The 23149-nt window shown below is 41.0% G+C and overlaps 1 protein-coding gene across 6 annotated transcripts in view; it reads right to left on the reverse strand.

Annotated features, from left to right (window-relative positions):
- Nucleotides 1–23149, reverse strand: part of CCDC68 (coiled-coil domain containing 68) — a 58640-nt gene that overhangs the window by 29940 nt on the left and 5551 nt on the right. For 2 of the 6 annotated variants that reach the window (XM_005224347.4, XM_059881093.1), the window contains exons 2-7: nt 13102–13197; nt 8709–8837; nt 7092–7178; nt 5112–5252; nt 3763–3888; nt 1873–2001 (exon numbers count right to left, since the gene is read on the reverse strand). In XM_005224347.4, coding sequence (XP_005224404.1) covers nt 1873–2001; nt 3763–3888; nt 5112–5252; nt 7092–7178; nt 8709–8825 — 600 coding nt within the window. In that variant the 5' untranslated portion in view covers nt 8826–8837; nt 13102–13197. Of the gene's footprint in view, nt 1–1872; nt 2002–3762; nt 3889–5111; nt 5253–7091; nt 7179–8708; nt 8838–12132; nt 12173–13101; nt 13198–23149 lie in introns of all 6 variants that reach the window. The other 4 variants (XM_005224349.4, XM_005224348.4, XM_002697773.6 and 1 more) reach the window with 4 other exon arrangements.

Consider the following 23149-nt stretch of genomic DNA (forward strand, 5'->3'; position numbering starts at 1 on the left):
ATTATCCCTTCGCCATCCTCTCTCCCTCCTGCAACCATCAGTTCATTCTTTAAGTCTATGAGTCAGTTTCTGTTTTGTGAGTAAGTTCACTTGTACCATTTCTTGTTAGGTTCTGCACATAAGGGATGCCGTACGATGTTTCCCCTTCTCTGCCTGACTTCACTCAGTATGACAGTCTCTAGGCCCATTCATGTTGCTGCAAGCGGTTTATTTCATTCTTTTTAAAGTCTGAGTAATACTCCACTGTATATATGCACCACATCTTCTTTATCCATTTGCAGGATAAATACTCGAACAGCAAAGTATTCATCCAAATGTTACAGTTTGTCCAAAACATCTAACTTATAAACTGCTACACGTGGGCAAACCAGCTACTTGAGAGCATTCTAGCCCTGTGATTTTGGCCAAAGTAAAACACTGAACATCACCCACCATACAACACAATTGTAGCTGTAGATTATTATTACTAAGTTCAGTTAAGTTTAGGCTTCTTTAATTTTCATGATTTCCTCATAGGACCTTCATTAAGATCACAAATTCAGCCAAACTCACAGTTATAAATTAAATTCTTAGGAAATATGTAAAAAATTGATCAAACTTTTCTCAGGCAAATATCCTGAATGTTGAAATGTGATGCTTTGGAAGTGACATTTATAGGAAAAGGAAAGGGAAAGTCTCTCAGTCGTATCCAACTCTTTGCAACCCCATGGACTGTAACCTGCCAGGCTCCTCTGTCCATGGAATTCTCCAGGCCAGAATACTGGAGTGGGTAGCCATTCCCTTCTCCAGGGGATCTTCCCAACCCAGGGATCAAACCCAGGTCTTCCAGATTGCAGGTGGATTCTTTACCAAGCCCCCAGGGAAGCCCTGACATTTCTAAAATAGCCTCAATTCAAGCAGATTCATAAAACAAAATAAGGCTGAGAAGAGTGGAGGCAAATCGGCAAATTCGTATAATAAATATAAAAATGCATTGAGAAGAGGGCAGCAGAGGATGAGATCGTGAGACAGCACCACCGTTGATGGACATGAATCTGCAAATTCCAGGACAGCGTGAAGGACAGAGACTCAGTGGACATAAATAGGAGCAAACTTTGGATGAAGGACGGAGGAGCCTGGCATGCTGCAGTCCGTGGGGTCAGAGTCGCGACTGGAAAGCAACGACAACAACGCCGGGCAATCTTTACGAGAAGTTAAAAAAGTCTGTATTATCTACTCCAACTCAGTTTCAAAGATGCCAACTGTCTATTTACTATTAAAAAATATTCCTTGGTTTGTCTGCATTCTGAATTCTAAGGCATGCCAAATGAAATGTACGTGTTCACTTTTTGTGTGTATTTGGAGGGCCAGCTACTTAAAGGAGCGCTGCATGAAACTTTCAATAATTTTTGTTCTATTATCATTCTTCCCTAAATTGTCTCTTTTGAAAGTTACAATTTCCACAGAATGTCTTTTCTCATTTGTGAACTATGCCTGTCCTATGGCAGGTATAGGCTTTTATGAACCTAAAAGGAACACGGTTGGCCAAAAGTAAACACTCCATCGACTAGTCCACAGCGCTACGACTGCAGGGATTCGCTGCGCCATGACCGGCAGTAGATGGGCTTTGTGATCCTTTCCATTGTTTCTATTCACGGCCTCACCTAGTTCCCCTTTCTCAGCCATACGTTTACTAGGGGGAAAAAGTGACAGATAATATGACTGCAGTGTTTGTAAAAAGGTAGCTCTGTGACTACAACACACATCATGTAAATGTGTCAGGCAAGAAATGAACAAAGAGTACTTTCACTTAATGCTATTTTCATATTATTTTCATTCATTCTCATGCTAACTATATCAGGAAAAAGTGCCTCTAATTCTCCAAGGACCTACCTTTTCCATTCTTTGTACAAGATTCTCCAACTCTGTGATTTGCTTATGTTTTTCTTCAAGCTTTTCAGCAATTTGATCCAGATTTTCAACATGTTGTTTCAATTTCTGTTCTTTTTCAAGTTTGTCCACCTTTGGTTAGAAAAGCAGTTGTCAGACCATTGTTTTAACTAAACTGATACAGATATTATCTCTAGAATTACTTCTGTGAATTCAGTCTTCCTTTAAAATAAAGCTGATAGACTACAGCAACACTAAATCAATGGAGAATTAATAATACATAAATATTATTTCTAGAAGTTGGTATCTGTTACTAAAAAGCATCCTCTCTGAAAGTGGGACAGAAAGAAAAGACAGTAATTCTAAAAAAGCAAAACTTTTGAATTTTTCTCAACAAAATTTACATGGAACAAACCCAAGATCTTATGTATTCAAGTAAAAAATGTTTTATTTTTATTCAGAAAATGTCATAAAAACAGAATACTTATCTCCACGGTGTCAGGGGGTTATCACTGAGCCACTGAACCTAGGAGTTATACTAACAGACAGGAGATAAGTCTTCAGCAGGCAGGCCCTAGGCCACACGTGGGAGTGTTTCAACTGACTTGCAACTGACGTGAGCACACACATCTGCTTCTGTATTTAACAGGACTTGAGATTTTTCAATTAAAAAAAAAAAGTGTCTGCTTTCCCTTGAACTCACTAGGTGGGCACTCCTGCCCTGGAACCTCAGGCTGGGCAGAGTCCCTTTTGCAGGGACACGGGCACTTCCATCCCCCTGCTCACTCGTTCACTTAGGTACTTCACCTGCACCCTCATGCCTACGAGTCTGTGACCATCACCCCCAGAGCCAGAAGCTTGAGGGCGTGTCACCTAGGCAGTGGGCTTCCTACCGTGCTCCCCAGGGACCCTCCTAGGGCCGGAGCTGGCAGAGATCAGATGCCCCACCCAAGCCTGAATGAGCTTTCCTGTTTTGAGTTTTGACAAACACACATACACACACTTCTCCTCTTCCCCAGTCCTGAATACATTTTCCAGATACAGTTTTATTGGTCTTAGGATACATAGTTCAGGTTTAAAAACAAATTAATAAAAAGTGTATGTGTATGATATACAGACATTCATATAATATTATAAGATTTTAATGTATATATGCATATATTAAAATATAGAAATATAAAATATAATTTAATATGAAATATATATGTACATATACATGATTTTTGTTTGTTTCCTCTGAAGAATCTTTCCAGGACCAAAACAATTTTGAACCTATTTATCAAGCCCAACTTTATCATTAAAAAAAAATGTTGTAATATTTATTTTTTAAACCAATTAATTAATTTGGCTGTGCCAGGTCTTAGTCGTGACATGCAAGATCTTTAGTTGTGGCACGTGGACTCTTAGCTGCATGTGAGTACGTGGGATCTAGTTCCCTGACCAGGGACTGAACCTGGGCCCCTTGTATTGGAAGTGCAGAGTCTTAGCCACTGGACCCCCAGGGAAATCCCCCAACTTTTTCATTTTAGAGTCAAGTCCAGAGAGACAGAATGACTCAACTGGGTCACCTAGTTAGTCAAAGGCAGAGCCAGAAGAGAAGCCACTGGCTAGCGTCATGGGGCCATCCCTGATTTCTAGGCTGAGTGGCATGTCCTCTCTCCCACCGGTGCTCTGCAGGGCTCTGGGCAACGGTGGCAACAGAGCAGCTTGGTAACATCCAGGTACCAAGTACCAGGGCTGGGGGGGATCAGGGCAGAAGATGGGCAGACTGGCCTTCCGAGGGCCTGCCTGGTCACGTGGCCATTGCCTGTTTCACATCTAACTCCTCCCTAAAAGGGAGACTTGGACAACTTGGAGGTTAGTTCACCAGTGTGCAAGCCTCTGGCTCAATACCTGGAGGAGGTGCCTCCTGTCCTCATGCTTCTTTCTTACTTCTTCAGACCGTGTTTGATAGTTTTCCAATAATCTCTGGGCCACATTTCTCAGAGCCACTGCTCCTGCTTCTCTGGAGGCTTCGAGCTAGAAACAAAAGGTCACTGTGCACGCTCTGACAGGTACAACAAGCAGGGTTAAGGACAGGGCAGTGTGATGGGCAACCAAAAGCACAGTCTGTAACCAAACCATATGCACCCTCATAGACAATGGCTGGGAGCAAAGATGCTGTTACCTGGTAAGAAGAAAACAAAATGAGAAGGCCCTATTTACTGGGGCTGTCATGAAAGTGATTAGCACTGGGCAGCCAAGCAAGAGCTAAGAACAACACCCTGCATTAAAGACCACACCCTGTAAAGTGTTCCCAGGTGCCCCATTGGCTTATACAGGAATTTGCAAGCGTTTTATCATCAGTGGCCACGACAGTACTAAAAATATATTTCCTAAAATAGAAGCTGGACAAGATTGAAGTACTAGGGGCAATAAAGACAAAGTGTCATGAATCTTTCAAGGATTTCACCTAAGAAATAATCAAGGATGGCTACAAAGATTTACCTACTAAATCACTATAAGGCTAAACGTGTTAAGTCGCTTCAGTGGTGTCCGACTCTTTGTGACCCTATGGACTGTAGCCTGTCAGGCTCTTCTGTCCATGGGATTCTCCAGGCAAGAATACTAGAGTGGACTGCCTTGGCCTCCTTCAGGGGATCGAATCCCGACCCAGGGATCGAACCCGTGTTTCTTATGTCTCCTGCACTGGCAGGTGGTTCTTTACCAGTAGCACCTGGGAAGCCCCATAAAACTGTATAAAAAATAAGCCAAAAAAAGGAAACTATAAGGCACCAACAATAAATTAGCTAAACAAAACAATGAGACATTTCACTATGAGTGCACTAATTTATATGCAATTATTAATATTTAATTATTGTATATGTAAAGATTTTTAAATTTTATTGCAGTAAAAACACTTAACATGAGACTTGCCCCATTAACAGATTTTAAGTGTACAATACAGTATTAACTATAGGCACAATATTATACAGTAAATCTCTAGAATTCACTCATCTTGTACGTCTTGAAACTATACCCATTGAACTTTTGTTAAAATCATTTTAATAATAAAAATTATCTTCAAAATAAAACAGTGAGATTAAATTTATCAAGTGTAAAACTGCTTCACTAAGTTTGTGAGCACACTGTGGATTTATGGATATATGTGGATGACTGTCTGCTTTCACAGAAGCACGAATCTATCTTATTGGCTCAAAGGCTCAAAGTACAAAAGGAGAATTTCCTCCTACTGGTCACACCTTGATTTTCAACACTTCATTCTCTTTGTTCATTTCTGAGAGCTGTAGGTCTTTTCCTTTTATCCTTTCCATGAGCGGATCCAAACTGCCACCAGAGAAATCCGCTGCAGAGTCAGAGCCATTTTGAATGTTTCCACAGCGCTGAAATGAACAAACAAGAAAATCACACACCTGACTTTTCTTTTACTCTACTAACTTTGGTAACAATAATTATCGCTCAGTATTACTTATGTCAATGGAGTAGTAAATGGCAACCCACCCAAAGGATTCTTGCTTGGAAAATCCCATGGGCAGAGTAGTCTGGCGGGCTACCGTCCATGGGGTCATAAAGAGTCAGACACTGCTGAGCATAGCTCAGCACATGACATATATCAAGATTCAGGTCAACAAATACATCTTTTGACTCTAAAATATCAATGAGAAATTCTAGATGAAGCAGCTGGCCTCTATATTTGCACAAATATGCATAGATTCTAATATTGAAAGGAGAGAAGAAGTACATCTTTCATGCCTTTTACATTCTCTACAGTTTCACATATACTATTAAGACCTTTGAGGAGATAGATGATATCCACAAAGCCAGTTGGTTCGTTTTTTTGTATCTCTGTTGTTTGCTGACCTTCTGTGGTTTGAGATGCCCGAGGCAGACCCACTGGAAACAGTTTATCTACATCCCCAAGAAGCTATTCCTATTGCGAATAGCTCCAACAACCTCCCCATTGTTCTAGCCAATGGCTGATACTGGAGTGGGTTCCATTTCTTCCTCCAGGGGATCTTCCCGACCCAGGGATTGAGGTGGCATCTCTTGGGTCTCCTGCATTGGCTGGCGGATTCTTTATCACTGAACCACCTAGGAAGCCCTAGGGGTTGATAACCAGCCCTCAATTTACTCAACTCACAGACAGCATATGACAGAACAGTCCCTCCTCGCTTTCTGAAACCCTTTTTTGCTCATCTTCAATGGCTCCATTCTCTCCCACCTTTCCTCTTTATTCACTAGCTTCGCTTCTTCCCCTCCTGTGATGATTCCTCTTCTTCTTCTCAGTATCTAAACACTGGAAACCTCAGGACTCCATGCTTAGGTTTTCTCTCACTTCTATCCACACTCATGTGTTTGGTCATTTCCTCCAGTTTCAGAACTTTAAATACCATCCTTACTCTCCAAATCTCAACCCCATAGTCTGAGCCTTCTAGCACAGTCCTCTGCCCTTAACTCCAGAATCAGCTAACCCTAACCATCCATTAGAACCTTCACTTGGAGGTCTACAAAGCAACTCAGCAATAGTCAGAACTAAATGTTTGATCTTTCCTGTCAGTCACAACATTAATCATTTTGCCAGTTTTAGAGAACTTAAGAAAATAATTGGAAAATAATAATAATACACGTTAGTTTGGGAGATAAGGATGATAAAGACTATGTTTATGCATCATCTTGTGGTACTTTCTAGTATTCTCTGCGGCTATTCTACAGAGCAGATGACACTGTCATTGATGAAGTATCTGTGGTTCAGGTGAGGTTTAACCTGGCATATCCCAGACTAGGGTAAGTGCAGAGTGCTTAAAATTATGAATAAAATGCTGGTCATGGGGGAAGGACTGTCTGATCACTCAGCCTAATGGCTCCAACTGGGTGTCAGTTGGTGTGACCCAGGCGAATCTAAAAGTCTATAACTTTGTCTATCACTGTAACATGTTGCTTCCATTTATCCTAACTGGGCCAACATCTTCCCATATACTTTAGATGAGTAAGTCAAGTTTAGAATATTCAAGTAAGATCTGGCCACTCCAGTCTAATCCTACTAATGACATCTAGATATTTCATACATATGCTCGTTAACATCATTAGATACCAAAAAAAGATTTAATACTTGACATGCAAAGAATAATTTAATAATATCAAAAGTTACTTAAGTGACATCTATATGGCTTTATGTTCACTCACTGAAGGAATAAAAGCAGTACATTTGATAAATTCATTACCTTTGCATCTAGTTTGTGATTTGCACTGTTATGTCTTACTTCATCTCTAAATATTTGATTTCGGATCTTTTCCAGAGTAGTTCGAATCTAAAAGGGAAAAAAAAAATTTTTTTTCAAAGGCATTTAATCCCCCAAACATTCTTTTTCAATACGAGTTACAAGGTACCAAATTTATCTGAAAGTAGTACAAATATACTGATATCATATTTAAACAACTGCCATCAACTTAACTTACATTTATACTAATATTGTTTAGATTGCAGAAAATGAGCATTTTTGTCTTTAAAACTGTTCCTTAGGCAAACCTAAAATATAACCCAAATGAATGTTATACCATGAAGTAATTGTATTTAGTAATTAGTGTTTAATACTATTTAGTTCTATTTTTTTATATAGTCATTTCCTACTAATTTGCTATTTGGTAATGACTATAAAACAATTACTATTGGTAATCACTACAAAATAATTACTATTCAGTAATTACTACAAAATAATTACTATCCAATAATTACTACAAAATAATTACTATCTAGTAATTACTAGAGAATAACTACTATTTAGCAATTACTAGAGAATAATTACTCAGAGGAGATCATACAAATTTATGCATGAAATATAAGCTTCATGTCTTGGTTATCTATGGAACTGCAAGACACTCAAAGATGAATTACTTGACCTGAATAAGTTACAAACTAGCTATGTCCAAATTCTTCCATCTGTTCTAAAACACATTTTATGAGAATACATACTTTTGTCAGCCATTATCACTGGATTCTGGTTAAGATTCACATTTTTAATCATGTGCAACATGTAGTGCTTGGCGATAGTTACTCTGAACTGCTTAAGAAGGTGTTCCTTGTTAGGTAAGCAAAGACAGGAACTCAGCAGGAAAGGTAAACATCTAGCTGGCAACAAAGTCTCCACGCTGATGAAAGAACTACGAAATGTATGAAACCGCAGGATAGGACTTCCCTGGTGGTGCACTGGATAAGAATCCACCCGCCAATGCAGGGGACACAGCTTTGATCCCTGATCCAGGAAGATTCCACATTCCGCAGAGCAACTAAGTCCATGCTCGACAACTACTGAGCCTGAGCCCTAGAGTCCACGGGCCAGACTACTGAGCCCGCAACTACTGGAGACCCAGCGCCCCAGGGCCTGTGCTCCGCAACCAAAGAAGCCAACACAAGAAGCCCGCACAGCACAGTGGAGAGTAGCGCCCGCGCGTCACGCATCCAGAGAAAGTCCACGCACAGCAACGGAGACCCAGAGCAGCCCAAACAAACCAACCACCACAAGGACAAAAATCCCAGGAGGAGGCAGGGGTGAACAGTAGGGGACAAACTAAATGCCGACAGGTGTTTCAAATCCCCCCCTGTCCTTAACTCAGCTTTATTCCAAGTGAAGAACAGAGGCTCATACCCTCAAGAGAAACGGTTACACACTCAAGAGAAATGCACCCGTGTCTGCATGTCAGCTATCAAGGCTGTCCTTTGCCAAACTAGGTTTGTTCCTCCTCACATATTCTAGGGAGGGAGAAACAAAGCCCGCTCATTTGTAGCAGACTTTACTGTAAAAACTCATAGCGTGCTAACGTGATTTCCAGCGCCCACATACCTTTCTCACGTATTCGGTCTCTTCAATAATGTGAGCTGATGGGGACTCGTACATGGCAGAATCATCTTCCGTCTTCCCCCCCTGGGGCACTGTCGCGGTCCCCGTTACTGTTGTCATCGTGACATCTAGCTTTAGGAAAACATAAATCAGTGGGACAAAACTAATTCCTTTGATGTTATAATTCTGTGGTTGTAAACTGAACGGAGTTCTGTACTGGCACTGTAATCGAATATAGTAATACTAGAAAATATTATAAATTATTGAAATCTGCATGTATCTAAGATCCAGGAATTAACTTAATATTAAAACACCACCAGTTGAAACAATCATTGATTAGAAATTTAAAAATTAAACTGAAATGGAAAAATATGGAATTTTTCTTCTTATTCCATATTAATTAGACTATAACACCTCAAGAGTAGAGACTATGCCTTATTCATTTTCATATTCTAGCACATTGTAAGTGCTTAATAAATGTCTATGGAGCTAAAATAAGATAAAATCGTATGTATATAAAAATGCACACACACATATATATAACTTACAATAAGGGCTTCCCAGATGACACTAGTGGTAAAGAATCCACCTGCCAACGCAGGAGACGCAACAGACTTGGATTCCATCCCTGGGCCAGGGCAGTTGCCCTGAAGAAAGAAATGACAACCCACTCCAGTATTCTTGCCTGGGAAACCCTATGGACAGAGGAACCTGACTGGCTACAGTCCATGGGGTCCCAGAGTCGGACACGATTGAGAACACAGGACACGTATAACTTACAAACTTGTAAGTATATCATTTTACACGTCACAGAGACCTTTAATATTCTACATTTTATTTAACTCTCAAAAGCCTGTAAAGGCCATTTACCAAAGAACTATTTGTAATAAGAAAATATCAAGAAAAGTGCAGGTGCCCACAAAAAGAGAACTGATTAAATGAACTACCTACATCTTCTCTAGGATATATTTATTCAACGAAAAAGCATGGGGCACAAAAGGATACATTGCATCATAATCTCTCTAAGAAAGGCAAGAAGGATGGAAGGAGAAAATCTGTGATTTATAGTTTTGACCCTGAACAGTGTAATTATTTTACCTAATTACAAAATATAACTGAATTAAAAGGAAAGATATCTTCCAAAATAAAAAACAAGAAACGAATACATTTGCCTACCAAATCGGTGGCATATCCACATGAACTATTTGAAATCACACACATATGCTCACACAGTCATGTCCAACTCTTTGCAACCCCATGGACTATAGCCCACCAGCCTCCTCTGTCCATGGCATTTCCCAGGGAAGAATACTGAAGTGGGTTGCCATTTCCTACTCCAGGGGATCTTCCCGACCCAGGGATCGAACCCGAGTCTCTGGAGTCTCTTGCATTGGCACGTGGATTCTTTACCACTGAGTCACCTGAGAATCCTGGGACTGATTTTTCCAGGTGTGCTATGTCCTAAGAACAAAAAGAATCACAAAGCAATCTTAAACTGTACTCATTAATAACACTGTTAGTGGAAACATTGCTATTGCTATTTTGAAACTATTATATGTGTGTGTGTGCATGCATGTGAGTCACCCACATGACAGAAAATGTAGAATGAAGAAGTCACTGTCTTAATGTCTTAAGAGCCAAGATTTTTATCATTAAAAAAAAAATTCTAAATTAGAACCAAGAATGTTCTGTAAAAATCTTATAATCCAAACTGAAACCATGAGTATAAAATATTTATCTTCATTTAAAAATGTATATTCCAAGTCTATCCACTGAAAATTTAGAAAGAGAAGCAATTAACACTCCCAGTGCTCAGATTGTGTTATTAGTACACCATTTTCTATGAATAAAAAAATGTAACCAGGGCTTCTTGACTGATTTAGATCTGAGGCAAGAAGTGCAGAAGGTGAGACTGAGACATCTTGTCATATCAGAAAGTGGAAAAGTGATCACCTACTACTTGCATAAGACACAAAGAGCCAATCTGAAGAGGAATGACTGTGACTGAGTAAAACATATCAAAAATTTTTTAATTCTTGAAATTTTGTTAACAAAAGAAAAACCACCACTATGACCAACAATCCTCAAACTCACCAGAGACAGGCCACCATTATACTAAAAAGTATCCCAGAAAAGAGAGCAAGAGGGAATGCAAACAGACATTTATTTTGCCTTTATGATACGAATTTACCCTATATCTCTTGGTAACCATATCAGTTCAGTTCAGTCACTCAGTCGTGTCCGACTCTTTGTGACCCCATGAATTGCAGCATGCCAGGCCTCCCTGTCCATCACCAACTTCCGGAGTTCACTCAAACTCACGTCCATTGAGTCGGTGATGCCATCTCATCCTCTGTCATCCCCTTCTCCTCCTGCCCCCAATCCCTCCCAGCATCAGAGTCTTTTCCAATGAGTCAACTCTTCACGTGAGGTGGCCAAAGTACTGGAGTTTCAGCTTTAGCATCAGTCCTTCCAAAGAACACCCAGGACTGATCTCCTTTAGAATGGACTGGTTGAATCTCCTTGCAGTCCAAGGGACTCTCAAGAGTCTTCTCCAACACCACACTTCAAAAGCATCAATTCTTCGGCACTCAGCTTTCTTCACAGTCCAACTTCACATCCATACATGGCCACTGAAAAAACCATAGCCTTGACTAGATGGACCTTTGTTGGCAAAGTAATGTCTCTGCTTTTGAATATGCTATCTAGGTTGATCATAACTTTCCTTCCAAGGAGTAAGCGTCTTTTAATTTCATGGCTGCAGTCACCATCTGCTGTGATTTTGAAGCCCAGAAAAATAAAGTCTGACACTGTTTCCACTGTTTCCCCATCTATTTCCCATGAAGTAATGGGACCAGATGCCATGATCTTAGTTTTCTGAATGTTGAGCTTTAAGCCAACTTTTTCACTCTCCTCTTTCACTTTCATCAAGACGCTTTTGAGTTCCTCTTCACTTTCTGCCATGAGGGTGGTGTCATCTGCATATCTGAGGTTCTTGATATTTCTCCCGGCAATCTTGATTCCAGCTTGTGCTTCTTCCAGCCCAGCGTTTCTCATGATGTACTCTGCATAGACGTTAGTTAAGCAGGGTGACAATATACAGCCTTGACGAACTCCTTTTCCTATTTGGAACCAGTCTGTTGTTCCATGGCCAGATATAGTTGATTCTGAAAATTGTGCTAAAGAATTCCTACCAATAAATCCAAAAGGACTAACAGAGTTAGAAAACCTACTTTTTGCAACCCGTTATGAAGTGATAGATGCTAAGCAACAGTCATCAACCCGTGCTAAAAACACTAGGCAAGAGGTTGATGAAGAATGCATCAACCCCAGGGACTCCACTAATCAACTGTAACAGAAAAGTGGAAAAGAGACAGCCAGACATTGTGTTCTCTAGATGTGCTACAATCACAAGTAGAAGCACCACCTGTGAGGTGTGAAGTCCTCTATCTACCAGTGGGAAATACCTGAAAAAGAAGAAACCGTTCAGTGACTACAAGGGTGAAGGTTGCCAACAGCCAAATCCAGATCACATAAAATTCTATAAGACATATTATTATTCCTTCCACAAAATAATTATATGAAGAAAGATGAGAAGAGAAATTTTCATAAATTTTGCATTTTAAGAAACATATGACTAGATCCAATACATGAATCTTTGTGTGAGTGCGTGCGTGCTCAGTTACTCAGTTGTGTTCAACTCTTTGTGACCCCATGGACTGCAGCCTGCCAGGCTCCCCTGTCCAGGGAATTTCCCAGGCAGGAATACTGGAGTAAGTTGTCATTTCTACTCCAAGGAATCTTTCCAACCCAGGGATCCAAGCCACGAATTTGGCGTCTCCTGCATTGGCAGGTGAACTCTTTACCACAGAGCCACCTGTGAAACCCCAGGTCTTCTTTGACTCCTGATTAAAATAAACCAGTTATATAGACATTTTTTTAAAAAACACTAGGGGAATTTTTAACACTGACTGGATAACAGATGCTGTTAAAGAATTAATGCAATTTTTGCAAAGCATTATTTGCAATTCTTGTCATTTTAGGTGTGATACTGGAATTATGATATTCCTTTAAAAGATCTTATCTGTTGGTCATACATACTGAAATACTTGAAGGTGAAATAATATTACACTTGGAATTTTAAAGAGAATATTTTACTCTAGTATTTAAAGGGAGGGAAAAATGGGGTGAGATAAAGATGAAAGAAGTTTGATTAAAAATGCAATGAATTGTACAGTGGGATTTCTATAGTTCTCTACCATTGTGCTCCTACTTGAAATTTTCATAATTAATAGTAAAGAGCTAAAAAAATGAGATAAAAGGCCAGTGAAGTAGTATTATTAATTTCATATTACTAATAAAGAAATTAAGATTCTTACAGGTGATATTAACTTACCCAAGATCACAGTAAAACTAACACAGCTGAAATTCAAACCTTTGTCTTTTGGACACCAAGATCAAGAGTCTTTCTATCACATTAAGGCCAGATTCCCTGGTGAGAAAAAAATTAAAATTTAGCAATGACCCATGCTGTTAAAACCCACATAGAATTTTAATATTTGCTAGCATCAATTTAGAACTAAATAGCTTCTGTGGATGATTCAAAGTCCTGCATTTATCCTTTAATCTTCAATGAAATTAATAGAGTATGCCAAGAATTTTCCATTTTATGTTAAATCCTCTTAGACAGCCACTGTGGCTTCTATTTGTTTCAGGGGAACTTGATTTGGCTGTAGCAGCTCTGCAAAGTCTGCTTTTTATTTCCAGAATCTGAGCAGAACTACGTCTGTTATTTGGTCCTCTGAAGTCTCTTCCGGGATTAAGTTCTTAGCCTAAAACAACATTTTAATGGTGGAAGTAAAAGAAATGCCCATAGAGACAATAGACAATGTGTCTGGAAATGAGAGAGGAGTGGTCAGGCTGGCGTGGTGGTTATCCATTCACGGCCAGGATCCCAGGCTGCCTTCTTCCCACCTGTTAGGACAGTCTATGAATGGTCCTTACATCTTTTAATGATTCCAAAAAAATTCAAAAGAAAAATAACATTTCATGACACAGAAAATTATATGAAGTTCAAATTTAGTGTCCACAAATGAAGCTGTAGTCTAAAATAACTATGGCCAAGCACTTATGTGTCGTTACGCTGCTTTTGCACCATAACAGCTCTGCTGAGTAGATTCGAGGCAGAAAATACATGGCAAACACTGTCTAAGATCCTGACTATCTATTTGGTCCTTGACGGGGAAGTGTTTGCGCTCCCATGGGGTAAAGAATGGCAGCAGATGGGAGCAAAAGAAGGAGGCAAATAGAGGCAGACAAAGCCTCGGTCTGAGTTTTTCTTTGCTGTTTTTCTTCAGTTCAGTCTCCCTTGTTCTACCCTCCCATTTTGGTGATTTCCCTTCGCTTTTCTTTTCAGTGGTTATACACTGTGAACATTACCAAGTGATAAGGGACATTACATCATAGGAATTAGTCACTCTTTAGAATGAACCTCACTGCATTCTGTCTTTTATAATTTGAAAATCACATCAAGCCTCTCATTATATATCCTAAAATATATTCTCTTACCTGCCTTTTATTCTTAATATCAAAAAAATTCTGCTTCACGAATGAACTTATTTATGACTTTGCACAGCACACACGAAATAGAAATGACTCATAGACACAGAAAACAAACCTCTGGTTACCAAAAGAGACAGTTGTGGGGATGGGAGGTGGTAGATAAATTCGGAGTTTGGGATTAGCATACACACTACTGGGGCATTGCACGTGGCTCAGAGGGTAAAGCGTCTGCCTGCAATGCGGGAGACCTGGGTTCAATCCCAGGTCGGGAAGAGCCCCTGGAGAAGGAAATGGCAACCCACTCCAGACCTCGTGCCTGGAAAATTCCATGGATGGAGGTGCCTGCTAGGCTATACGGTTCATGGGATCGCAAAGAGTTGCAACACAATTGAGCAACCTTGCTTCTCATGAATACACTCTACTATGTATAAAAAGATAAACAAAGACCTATGTGTGGCGCAGGGGCTGTACTCAACATCTGATGGTGGTCTGGAAAAGAGTCTGAAAAGAATAGGTATACGTATGTGTGTGTCTATATATATGAAGAATATGTGTGTGTATATATATATATATATATAGAGAGAGAGAGAGAGAGAGAGAGGCAAGAGAACTTTTTTACCACTGCGCTACCCCTGGAGAAGGAAATGGCAACTCATCCCAGTATTCTTGCCTGGAAAATTCCCTGGACAGAGGATCTTGGCAGGCTATAGTCCATGGGGTGGCAAAGAGTTTGATGTGACCAAGAACACACATGCACACATATATATGTATACCTGAATCACTTTGCCATATACTTGAAACTAACACAACATTGTAAATTAACTATACTCCAAAAAAAAAAAAAATTCTGCTCTACTGATACTTCTCAAAACATCCTACCTCCTCCTCTCACTGGTTGGGTCATCTTAAACAAGTTCCATAAAACCTTAACCTCAACTTACATATCTGTAAAATAGGGGTGATAACCCCCAGAGTTGTAAAAATGAGCGATTTTTAAAATCTCCGGTTGTAGAAGGCACTCAAGGGACAGTAACTGCTAACACCGTTGCTTCGATGATTTTATCTAATGAAGGACCACAGAAAACAAGCAGTCCATAAGACAGGGGCTAAGTCATGCCTGTCTGGTTGCAAAGTTTACATGCATCTCGATTTGTATGAAATCAAATCCCATCTTTCTCTTGGTTCAGGAAGTGTCCACGGCCACACTCCTTCGTTTGTATAAAGAGACCCAAGAGGAACTTGAGCCAGCAAAGTGCAAATTGCCATATGGCATTACCGTCCAGGGGAAAATCCATCTTAGCATTTTATTTCTGCCAGAAGTAGATTAGGCAGATAAAATTTTCAAAATAAAACACAATCAGTTAATTAAAGTGAGAAAAGAATTTTATTTGTTTTATGCTAGAGTGGACTGAAGACAGTTTACGAGTGGCATCAGGCCAAGAGGTATTATTTCCTAGATCTGGGCTTTTCAAACAGGGCTCCCAAGGGAAGGGGCGGTGCTGGGCAGACAGGGCTTTGCTGTCTGGACTCAAACCAAAGCAGTTCTGCTTTGTTCTGTCTCACACTGAATTTTTCCATGAGACTTTCCGTGGAGAAAGAATTTTCTACAACTAAAAGACCTGAAGGCAGACTGCCCAGTTTCATGGCCTGGCATGACTCTGCCAGTCAGTAGCTGTGTGACCTTGAGCAATTCCTTAACCTCTCTGTGCCTCAGTGTCTTTATCAGTAAAATTCAGATAATATTATTATTAATGATTAATGACAGTATAAATAACAAATAACATGGGGTTGTTTGTGAGTTAACATTTGCCAAGCAGGGGTAATAGAGTTTGTTGTTCAGTCGCTCAGTCGTGTCCAACTCTTTGGGACCTCATGAACAGTAGCACCCCAGGCTTCCCTGTCCTTCACCATCTCCCAGTGTTTGCTCAAACTCATGTCCATTGAGTCGGTGATACCATCCAACCATCTCATCCTCTGTCGCCCCCTTCTCCTGCCCTCAATCTCTCCCATCATCAGGCTCTTTGCATCAGGTGGCCAAAGTATCAGAGCTTCAGCTTCAGCATCAGTCCTTCCAGTGAATATTCAGGACTGATAGCGCCTGGCACATAAAAAAATGACTTGTACATGTTTGTCAAGTAAGTAAATAAAATAAAGCCATTTTCCACAATTACTGCTGACAAGTATTCTGAATGGTAGAAAAGAAGCCACTAATACTTTAAACAGTTTGCAGATCGAGCTGGGCTGCAGAGGAAAATCGAAATTTTAAGACCAGTAAATCCATAGTATTGATTCTTTCTTGATAACGCATCAATGATTTGTCAGTATCCCCAGCTGATTATGCTAACATACAATGAATAGTTTACTATTTACAAAGCAATTCACACACATTTTTCGAATTATAATCTATGTGACAAACCAACACATCACTGAGTGCCCAGGATTATGTAACTAAACCTACTTCTCTGATTAATGACATACAAATGGCTCAGCTATTATACAATAAACACATATAAGGCACTGTGTGGGCTGAATTTTGTCCTCCCTTCCATTTATATGTTGAAGCCATGATACCCTGTACTTCAGAATGTGACCTTACTTGGAAATAGAATCCTTGCAAACCTGAGTCTTCCTGGTGGGGCTAGTGATAAAGAATCCACCTGTCAACACAGGAAATGCAAGAGATGCCAGTTCGATCCTTGGGTTGGGAAGATCCTCTGGAGGAGGAAATGGCAACCTGCTCCAATATTTCTGCCTGGAAAATTCCATGGACAGAAGAGCCTGGTGGGCTACAGTCCGTGGAGTCGAAAAAGAGTCGGACACAATGAGCACTCATCATTTTGCAAACATACTTAGGTGCTCTGTGATGACCTAAAGGGGTGGGATGGTGGAAGAGGAGAGAGGCTCAAGAGGGAGGGGATACATGTATAATTACGGCTGATTCAAGTTCTTGTATGGCAGAAACAAACATAGTAAAAAATAAATTAGAAAAATAAATAAATAAAAGAACAAAAGAAAGATAAGGTCATAGTAGAGTGAAAGTGAAAGTCGCTCAGTCGTGTCCAACTCTTTGCGACCCCGTGGACTGTATAGTCCATGGAATTTTCCAGGCAAGAATACTGAAGTGGGTAGCCTTTCCCTTCTCCAGGGGACCTTCTGAACCTAGGGATCGAACCCAGGTCTCCCACATTGCAGGCGGATTCTTTACCAGGGAGCCAGAGTGAGGTGGACCCTAATCCAATCTGATGTCTTTATAAATGGGGGAAATTGGGGCCCAAATGCACACAAGGAAAAGTCCATGTTCAGCTGAAGGCAGAGACCAAGGTGATGTTTCGACATGATAAGGAATACCAAATATTGCCAGAAAACCACTAGTAGCTGGAGGAGAAGCAGGGGACAGATTCTTCTTTACAATTTTCAGAAGGAAACAACCCTGCCAACACCTTGATCTTTGATCTTGAACTTCCAGCCTCTGGAACTGAGAGACGAGAAAGTACTATGCTTAAGCCACTCTGCGGTACTTTATTTTAGCAACCTTAGAAAATGAATACAGGAACTGTCTACAGACTAGAGATTTTAACAAAGGAGTGTCCTTCCTTTATTTAACCCTTGATTCATTCATTCATGTATTAAATATTTATTGAATACAGCAGTTTTAGAAATTTGTAGCTGCAGAACCAGGTCCAGGACCCTGCTTTCAAGGGACTTTCAGTACAGAAGGGGAGACAGACACGAAACAAAGCAGCTACACAGAAGACATAGTCAGAGGTGGTGTCATGAAGAAGCGTAGAACAGGGTAAAGGATAAAAAGCGGGGTTGCTTCGGATGGACGGAGAGAGACAGCCAACCTGAAGAGGTGGCATTTAAGCAAAAGACTTGAATAAAGGAGGTGAAGCCATGTGGCCATCTGGGAGAAGAGGATTCCAGGCTAACGGTGAGCAAGATTCCAGGCTGGAACTTGCATGAAGTCCTGTTCTAAGAACCAGGTACAAAGGGTCACCTATCATTTTTTTTTTTCTTTTTCTTTAAATGGGTAGGGAAAAAAAATTTTTTTAATAGACTGAAACATAAGACTTTCAATTTGCCTAAGGAGTCTTCTCCTTAGCCCACTTAAAACAGGTCTTATCGTGCCCAGTCATGTCCAATTCTTTGCATCCTCATGAAATGTAACCCGCTAGGCTCTCCTGTCTATGGGATTTCCCAGGCAAGAATACTGGAGTGGGTCACCATGCCATCCTCCAGGGGAACTTCCCGACCCAGGGATAGAACCCGTGTCTCCCACACTGAAAGCTGATTCTTTACCTGCTGAGCCCTCTGGGAAGCCATAGACTATTGTAAACCGTGCTGCAAGGAACACTGGGGTGCATGGACGGGAGAGGAGTTTGGGGGAGAATGGATACAGGTGTGAGTACGGCTGAGTCGCTCTGCTGTGCACATCACTGTTAGTCAGCTATACTCCAATATAATATCAAATGTGAAAAGCAAACAAAAACAGGTCTAGCCCTGGCTGGTGAGGCTCCCTGAGGGCTGACGGCAGGGACAGTGATGTCTGGGGTGCTGTCAGGTGCCACAGGGCATATGCAACTGAGTCTAGGACCCCCGGTGGAAGGGGAACTTGGTTAAGAGCAGCTGACCACACTGTGGCATTCTCGACTCACTTCCGTGAGTGCTGACACCCGCAGCAGCACGGCGGGTGCCCAGCTTGACTCTCCCTCCCAGGTATGTGGGGTCACCCTCTGCAGGAGCCTCTGCAGGGAAGACCTCTTCCTTCCTCGTCACTCCCTGGTGCTGGAGCGCGTGTACAACTCCTAGACTCCGTCAGTCAGCTGAGTGCTCCCGCCCGGAAAGGTCATCAAAGGATTGGCCCTCCGGCTTGTTGTGCTAGAGGCAGTGACAATCCCCTTCTTGCTCTGGGGAGGAGGGACTCTGGCACAGAGCAGTGCTTTAGATCCAGCAGCAGGAACACCTGGTACCTAGCGCCCAGTGGCAATGCCCAGAGGATTGTATCCCCGCCCGTTACTGATCTTGGCCGGGGTACCAGCACTGGACTCTCCCATTTCCGTATCTAGTTTTCCCATCAATTCTGGATGCCGAGTTTACTTCCAGTAAATTCCTTTCCTGTGCCTTCCCAGGTGGCTCAGTGGTAAAGAATCCACCTGCCAATACAGGAGACACGGATTCAATCCCTGGGTGGGGAAGATCCCCTGGAGAAGAGAATGGCTACCCTCTCTAGTATTCTTGACTGGAGAATCCCATGAACAAAGGAGCCTGGAGGGCTACAGTCCATGGGGTCACAAAGAGTAGGACACAACTGAGTAACTGAGCACGCTCATGCACAAATTCCTTTCCTACCTAGGTGAGCCAGACTCAGTGCTTAGGAAGCGAGAGCCCTGCTTTGGCACACTGTCTGAGTTTTCAGCTTCTCAGTTCTGAGCTAACAATATTGACAATTGTCTCAGCATTCTTAGTCACTATGATAGAGAGCTTAGATATTAGAAACTGAGAGAGTTAAGTTACAATAAGACGGTACAAAGGTAATGAGGTTATATGAGGGGAAAGTAAAACTAACGTGTCTCCCGACCCTGGAAGAGACTGGCCGTGCCCCGAATACTGAACAGCACACCTGTTCTGCAGTGACATTACACAGCACAATGGTGACATCCAGTGTCAGCTGGCTAAACCTCAGGTGACCATGCAGTTTACCTGAAAATGATGCGCAGTGCATCAAAAGACATGCATGTCAGCACTGAGCCCAAGCCACAGCAATGCTGTTTGCAAGCAATAATCTAAGATTTTTAAAGTAGAATTAATTTCTATTCATTTCTAAATGCTACTCATTTGTAAACACACGTTTATATCATAGCCAGTGCTATAGAAAGCTCTTAGATATGTAACAAAGGCAAATTCAATAGGGGGATAAAAGGATTGAAATACTTTAGAAACACGATAGAAACACGATAGAAAATATATACTTTTGACAGAGCACTGTGCCATTTGCCCAGGAATTATTTCCCATGCATTGTCAAAATTAATCATCAAAGCACAGTGTGCAATAATTGTGACCTCTATACTTATATCTATCTGTATGTATGTATAAGGCTGCCAAGTCACAGAGAAGTGATGTGTTTTTCAAAATCATAAGTTAATCTCATCACCTGAACCCAGAAAGTTATTTTTTCAATTCTTTATCACCATTTATTGAAATTATTCTTTTTTACACATGGAATTACACTTTTATCTTTGTCAAAAATCAAGTGGTTTGGAAATCTTCACTTGATTTTGTGTTTGGAGAACATTTCTGGATTCTCTTCTAATCTATTTTGATGTCTGTTCTTTTCATATTTTTTAATTTAATTTGGATTTTATATCGGAGTATAGTTGATTTGCAATGGTTGTGCTCATTTCATGTGTACAGCACCGTTATTCACTTATACATATACATGGATCTATTCCTTTTGAGTATTTTCCCATATAGTTTATGACAGAGAATTGACTAGAGTTCCTTGTGCTGTACAGTAGGTCTCTGTTGATAATCTATTTTATGTATAGTAAGTAGTGTGTATCTGTTAATCCCAAACCCCTCCTTGGAAAAGTTTTAATCTCCCTTAGGCTTTAGCTTCCTCAACTGAAAAACCCAAATGAAGCTGTTAACTTCCTCACAGAGTTGCTGCTAAGTCGTTCAGTCATGTCCGACTCTTTGCAACCCCTTGGACCGTAGCCCACCAGGCTCCTCTGTCTGTGGGATTTCCCAGGCAAGAGCACTGGAGTGGGTTGCCTTTCCCTTCTCCAGGGGATCTTCCCGACCCCTGCATCTCCTCCTGCGTCTCCTGCATGGCAGGTGGATTCCTTATTGCTGGAGCCATTGAGTTATACGATGATTAAATAGGATAATGCAGAAAAAGTGCTTAATGGGGTATCTGACTACAATCCACATTATATTCAGAGAATATTAAATAATTGTGTTTAGGCTCACAGCTTATAATGGACATTTGCTTAGAGCATCATCTGAAAGTATCAAGGCCTAAACCCAGTTGCCCCCTTTCTATTCCCACCCCCCAGCCCCATCAGTCAGTTACACCTGCTGCTCTGACCCTCTCAGCTAACGATCTATTTTAAAGCCACTTATGACTCATCAGTGAAAGAATATGAAAAGAACTAGTTGTCATTGATATATATCTCAGTCATTTGCAACATTGATAAGAAAGGTGCCCTTTTGGAAAATTTCTTCTGTGGCTTCCTGAAATATTTTAAGAATAAAAGGCTCAGGGATTTACAAAATAGCTATAGCTTCCCAAACTGGTCTTGGGATATCTGAGCTTCAACATTATCTACATCATTTTAAAAATTATCCAGAGAAGGAGGGAAAGACAGACAATCCCACTTGTGGGTGAGGACGGGGAGAAGCAGCAACTCCTGGGTGTTGCTGGTGGGAAAGCCAAACTCACAGGCATAGGAGACATCAACACTTAGGCAGCTTCCTATAAAGTTAAGCACAGAGTGTACAACCCAGCAGTCCCTCTCCTAGGGGATTTTGTATGTCCATAAAACACATTTATAGTGGCCAAAGTCTGGGAAAAATTGAAATATTCATTAACAGGTGAATCCTATTCATCAATACAAAAGAAGGATCAACTGATATGATGTGAAGAGCTGACTCATTGGGAAAGACCCTGATGCTGGGAAAGGTTGAAGGAAGGGGGAGAAGGGGCGACAGAGGATGAGATGGTTGGATGGCATCACCGACTCAACAGACATGAGTTTGAGCAAGCTCCGGGAGACGGTGAAGGACAGGGAAGCCTGGTGTGCTGCGGTCCATGGGGTCGCAAACAGCTGGATACAAGTGAGCAACTGAACAACACTGATACAATATAGATGAATCTCAGATGCATTATGCTGACTGAAAACAGCCATTTTCCAAAGGCTACATATTCCATAGTTCCATTTATATGATATTCTAGAAAATTTGAAACTATAGGGTCAGAAAACTGAACTGAGGATTAAGAGTGGGGAAGGGATTGACTTGGAGAAGGCTATGGCACCCCACTCCAGTACTCTTGCCTGGAAAATCCCATGGACAGAGGAGCCTGGTAGGCTGCAGTCCATCGGGTCGCGAAGAGTCGGACACGACTGAGTGACTTCACTTTCACGCATTGGAGGAGGAAATGGCAACCCATTCCAGTGTTCTTGCCTGGAGAATCCCAGGGACGGGGGAGCCTGGTGGGCTGCCGTCTATGGGGTCGCACAGAGTCGGACACAACTGAAGCGACTCAGCAGCAGCAGCAGCAGCAGCAGCAGCAGCAGGGATTGACTACAAAAGAGACACTTGGGACTATTTTAGGGGACTAGGGAGTGATGATGAAACTGTTCTCCATCTTGATGATGATGGTGGTTCCATGACTCAGAACTCTATACTAAAAAAGATGGATGTATATACTTTTATTTTCTAAATAGAAATTAAACAGTACCGTAGTAAAAGCTAAGTACAGTGGAGATTTCAAAATACAATTAACTGCAAGCTACAATTAACTAAATATATTTCCTAATTCAAACTGTTGAGCCCTCCAAAAGTGTAAGTGGCAAAAAAAAAAAAAAGCGATGGAGTCAGAATTGTTAAAAAGCAAGTAACTGAGTTGCTGACAGGCAGGTAAAGCTATTGCTCTTACAAGAATAGTCCATGGAGCCTGACATTCAATAAGGTGACAAGAGCAAGGGAAATCTTAAACATCTTATGAAGGTTAATCACAATTATTGCTTACTGAGGTGGAAAAGTAGGAAGAAGTATATAAAAATATATAAGAAATATACAAGAAAACTTGCAACAAGATCTAAATCTAATTCTGAAATAGAACTCCTTATTTCACCTACCCATTCTTTTTTTTTTTTTT

This window comes from Bos taurus, chromosome 24, assembly GCF_002263795.3.
Source record: "Bos taurus isolate L1 Dominette 01449 registration number 42190680 breed Hereford chromosome 24, ARS-UCD2.0, whole genome shotgun sequence".
In the NCBI taxonomy this organism is placed as follows: domain Eukaryota; kingdom Metazoa; phylum Chordata; class Mammalia; order Artiodactyla; family Bovidae; genus Bos; species Bos taurus.